Source organism: Opisthorchis viverrini (genome assembly GCF_000715545.1).
Source record: "Opisthorchis viverrini unplaced genomic scaffold opera_v5_18, whole genome shotgun sequence".
NCBI classification, from domain to species: domain Eukaryota; kingdom Metazoa; phylum Platyhelminthes; class Trematoda; order Opisthorchiida; family Opisthorchiidae; genus Opisthorchis; species Opisthorchis viverrini.
Genome location: NW_008751674.1, coordinates 2760294 through 2764827, shown reverse-complemented (window position 1 = coordinate 2764827; position 4534 = coordinate 2760294). Strand labels below are relative to the sequence as shown.

The window sequence follows — 4534 nt, the reverse complement described above, 5'->3', positions numbered from 1 at the left end:
AGTTGAAAGAAGATGGCTAGTAGAAACGACTAGGCTACGAAATTCTCACAAGCATCTGAGCGCGAAGACTCGTAGAAAACTAGGACAGTGTCTGAACAAAAACTTTTCCACATTTACTGATCGAAAGCACACTTAATGACCTCATGCTATGTACCTTGACTGGTTTGAATGTAATAAAAGCAAACCAAGATCGGGGTTCATCATCACCTAAAGAGGTTCGCCGACTTTTTGTTTCGTTTTTCACAGAGTGGCTACATGGGGTGCACATTCGATTCCTTGTTTCCTAGTCTTGAAAGCTTCTGTCTTCATACGGCTTTCTTATATGTGTTCAGAGGGGATTTTGAAGCCCGTTTTTGCAACTTGCCCTTCATTGTTCGAGCCAAATAAAGAGAACTATGTGACAGTGGGGCCATTAGTCCTCATACGGGTGAAGACAGTTTGGTAGAGATGGGTCACTGAAAGAACTTGGATGCCTACGTTTATTCATGGGATTATCCCAAAGAACTTGCTAAGAATAGAGAATCGTGGAAAATAATGCATTTACTGTACATTTGTTCACTGAGGAAGCAGAAATTTTGAAAAAAAAGTCAGTGATGCAATCAGCTTGGTGTTTGGAATGTATTTGACTTTGCCATTTGTACTGTGGTGGATGTTTGAAATGTATTCACAGGGCTCTTTGGGCAAGTCAGAGATGTGGCGGGGATGATCACTGGGACACAATCAGGCCCCACATAACCGGATGAAGATGTTGCGCTCAACGGAGAATCCCACTTTGTGCAAGCTTGCATACCGGGCAAACTTGGAGTGATGATACACGCGATGCTAGCCTTTGGGGAGGTATGAACAAAAGGTCCGGAATTAACACCGATAACTTCTCTGTCTTTTGTCTTTATGTCGAAATTCGGCTGGTACGTTTTTCTCAGCGAGCACGCATCATCAAGAAACAAGGCGGTGGGCATTGCGGGTAGCTGTACGTAGAGCTGTTTTGAGGCACACACAGACGAGCAACAGGGTATTTCAATTGACCGGCGAGAACTCATCGTTTCCGCAGCGCCATCAGGCTAAAAAAGGAATGTGGATGTGTCTTCAATTGGTTCGGTATAATCTTGCGGTCGCAGTTAAGCAGAAAATACAGATAGACAGAACAATCAGTCAACATTAGGGTGCTGGAGATCGGCAAACCTTTCCACGTTTCTGTACATGCTATTTTGTGGGCGTGTTACTTGTCCTGGCATTGGTCTGGTGAGGTGCTCCGTCCAAGCCTATACAGTCCTCAATTTGCTTGTTAACCAGATTTGAATTTCCGAGTGTACGTTTACATCTATCTCAAATTTATGTTGCACGCATCACAGCTCGCACAGGCCAGCCTTAGATGTGTCTTGGGTGCGTTTCCCTCGTGGCTTTGGGTCACCATGTCATCGACCCGTGGGTGGAAACCATTCCGTCGTCTCCCCTTTACTTTGCAGTAACGACCCATTGGTTAGATTGCATTAAAACTATGCTCCATATTCACTTTTTGGTCTAAGCTTCGCGGGTTTACGCGAGTTGCGGAATTCCCGATTGGTTTCACGCCTAGCTTACCTGAGAAACTGCTTGTTTCATTGTCGCTTGGACGTGAGGTCGATCAGCATAGTTTGATGGTCGATCGGGGAACTGGTGCCAGTCCATTATATACTTGCGTAGGTAGCCGCTGGTTTTGGTGTGGTATAACATGGCTACATGTATGCAATCATGCAATTTAAAACTCAGGTTTTGTGTGTGCACAATTTTTTGGATTATCTCCCTAATTTACTCTATTTCCCTGCATGCCTTCTTGCGTGGGCCTCCAACTCACACCCCGACGAGTAATAGTGACAACGTTGCCACATTGTTCAAATTACTTGAAAGTGTTGCATCACACGGCCCTTCCGAAGCCAGACTTATATGATAAGATCATGATCACTCTCGGTGCTACTGGCTTGAAATGGAACCACTGTGGCTTCTCCTTACTCCATTTGGCTCACTTTAATTTTACACAAAATCTCAGATTATCTGTTGACGCCAACGGTGACCAGTGTGAAAAGTTGATACAACTCAGAAAGACTTGCCGACAATCCACATAAAATTAATTAAAACAGATGTTTCATCGGGTTAGAAATTGACGTGTCTGTGCAGGACAACATATGGCGCCGAAAAACTCAACAACAATACAACACGGTGCTCAGAGAATCATTCATGACTTTGAAAAATCGTCGTACGTTTCGTTGCTAGGCTTAAATTGTGGAAGGAAATCCTGGTTTGGATAGCTCCGAAAACAGAAGGTTTAGTACAACTTTGTCGCGGTTCAGCTGCGTGATGATGCTTTGAAAACGATGTGCAAAGCTTTTCTGGAGATATCTATTTTACATGGTTGTTCTTCCCGGCTACAGCTTAGGCAGTGCGATAGTTGAATCGGTTCGGGTCAACACCGATCATTATACCCACTGTTTGACCCAGCTGCCCAACAGCTTTCTAATATTTTACACCATCCTCGTCCCTATCCACGTTTCTTCCTCCGAACCAAATAAGCATGGATTTTGGCTTACTTATTCGTTACCACCTAACCTAAACATATCCATTCACCTGACGATGAGAGTCTAGAAGGAGCAGTGGGGACGAAAGTGGAATACTCAGGAAACTGGCCTGATTTCTCTAACACCATATCGGCATGTGGAAGCTTTTACGCTAAATTCATAATTACTAGCAACACAACCAAGAAAGTGAAAGGCACTCTTGGATGTTCTGCCGCCAGTTACCTGAGTAGAATTCAGTAGCAATTATTTTGCGAACGCAAAACGTGAAAGTGGATAGATAATATACACTCCAAACTTTTTACGTAGGCTGGCTTCAGCGGCGGGAGTTGCACCATTGAAGAGAAAGATCAAAAATGGGTGCTAGTCACTGTTTCGACCCTGTGGACCGGTGATGTTGTATGAAAATAGCTCAGAGACCACGTTTCCTTTGTTAAAAGGCTTCCGATAAATGTGACTTACTTTAGGATCAGAATTCGCTACCTGGTGCTCCAGTCTACCTAATATGATTTTTCATGATCGTTGGGTTGTTCGCCGAGCTGAGTAATTTGATTGCAAACGTTTCAACACCAGTCGAGGTGACATCATCAGTGCGCTGTTGGAGAGCATAGAGGAGCATAGCGATGGGTCGGTGATTGTGCCACGGCACACTCACATAAAAACTGCAATCTCAGGGCTAGCTACGCGGCATAAAAACTTGCATCGTTTGTACTATTCACGTATACCATTTTTCCTCGAACCTGATCTCTCTCGGTCTTCCTCTTTAGGGGAGAATATCGTACCTTTGAGCGGCGATTTCTACCCAAAAGGATTTGCGTGCTTGTCACTTAACCGGTCCAGGTTTTTCTCCGTATACAGTTCCAACAATTTCTTCAAAAACGTAGCGTAGGCAAAGCTGAACTAATGGCGCCATTTTCAACGGAATTTACGTTAAATCTATGGCGTGTCACTGCTTTATCCAACTACGCAGTACTACTTACTTTTTTGTTCATCGTATCTTGATGAGCGGAGTATAATGGCGTGTGTGCAAAAGGAATATACTCCACCCCGTTTTCGTCCATTTTCAGGGGTTCTTCGCCAAGAATAGTTGTGGGCAACTGCGGACGGCAAGTAGCCGGAATCTCTTGTTGTGTGACTGTACTCGGGAGCACCAAACTGTTAATTGAATGCAGGTTCAGCGGGGCAGTTGAGGTGAGCACGACGAAGGTCCCTGGATTCAAACCGATGTTCGGAGGATGTTCGAAAATCTGAGTATCTGTATTCTCAGGATTCGTCAGCTGAGGGGTAACACATTGCGTGGGCTTTTCTGGCGTGTGTATGGTGGGGCTACTTGATATGTATGTTCTACAAAATACTGGCGATTCTTGGCTTTCCAAGTTACTCTCGTATCGTAATGACGCTCCAGTTTTTTCGGTGAAACAAGGATGGTCCTCCTAAATTTTGAAGACAGAAAGACAAACGTTTTATTGGCTTACGTAACTACCCAGACACTAGATGCTGGAATGGACAGATGCAAATTTTAGTATAGCAGAAACCGTCCCCGTAAAATTTCAACTGCTGGACGGAGTTCAAAGCTGACTGACTAAAATTTAACTTTGTTCGAAATACCAACATTTAGGCAAATGAGCTTCACAACGTTCCTAGTGTCATCAAATATCATGTGACACAAGGAGACAAACCAATCGAATGACGGGGGCTTGTCGCATCAACTGGATGTTCATCAGCACAACTTCGATTTAGATACCACCCTTAAATCAAATCAAAGTGAAAATAACTATACAACCAAAACTGCTCCACAGAAACAAGTAGTTAGACCGTTGCGTGTATCTTCGACAGCTGATGCTTACCCATCAAACAGCTAAACCTCAGCGAAATATTACTGATTGCTGATATCTCGGCTAGACTCAGAAACCTCTACCTGGTAAAGATCTGAGTTGTGTTCATAAATGGCACTTCAGAAATGAGAAACAACAAAAACTATCTCA

The 4534-nt window shown here is 43.9% G+C and overlaps 1 protein-coding gene across 1 annotated transcript; it reads right to left on the bottom strand.

Annotated features, from left to right (window-relative positions):
• Nucleotides 1-529: 529 nt before the first annotated feature.
• T265_12837 (hypothetical protein) lies at nucleotides 530-3826 on the bottom strand (the record flags this gene model as incomplete). The annotated part of the gene is made up of 2 exons (XM_009165798.1): nucleotides 530-1061; nucleotides 3530-3826. Coding segments are annotated over 2 exons (759 nt in total), but the record flags the coding sequence as incomplete, so codon positions are not given.
• Nucleotides 3827-4534: the final 708 nt, after the last annotated feature.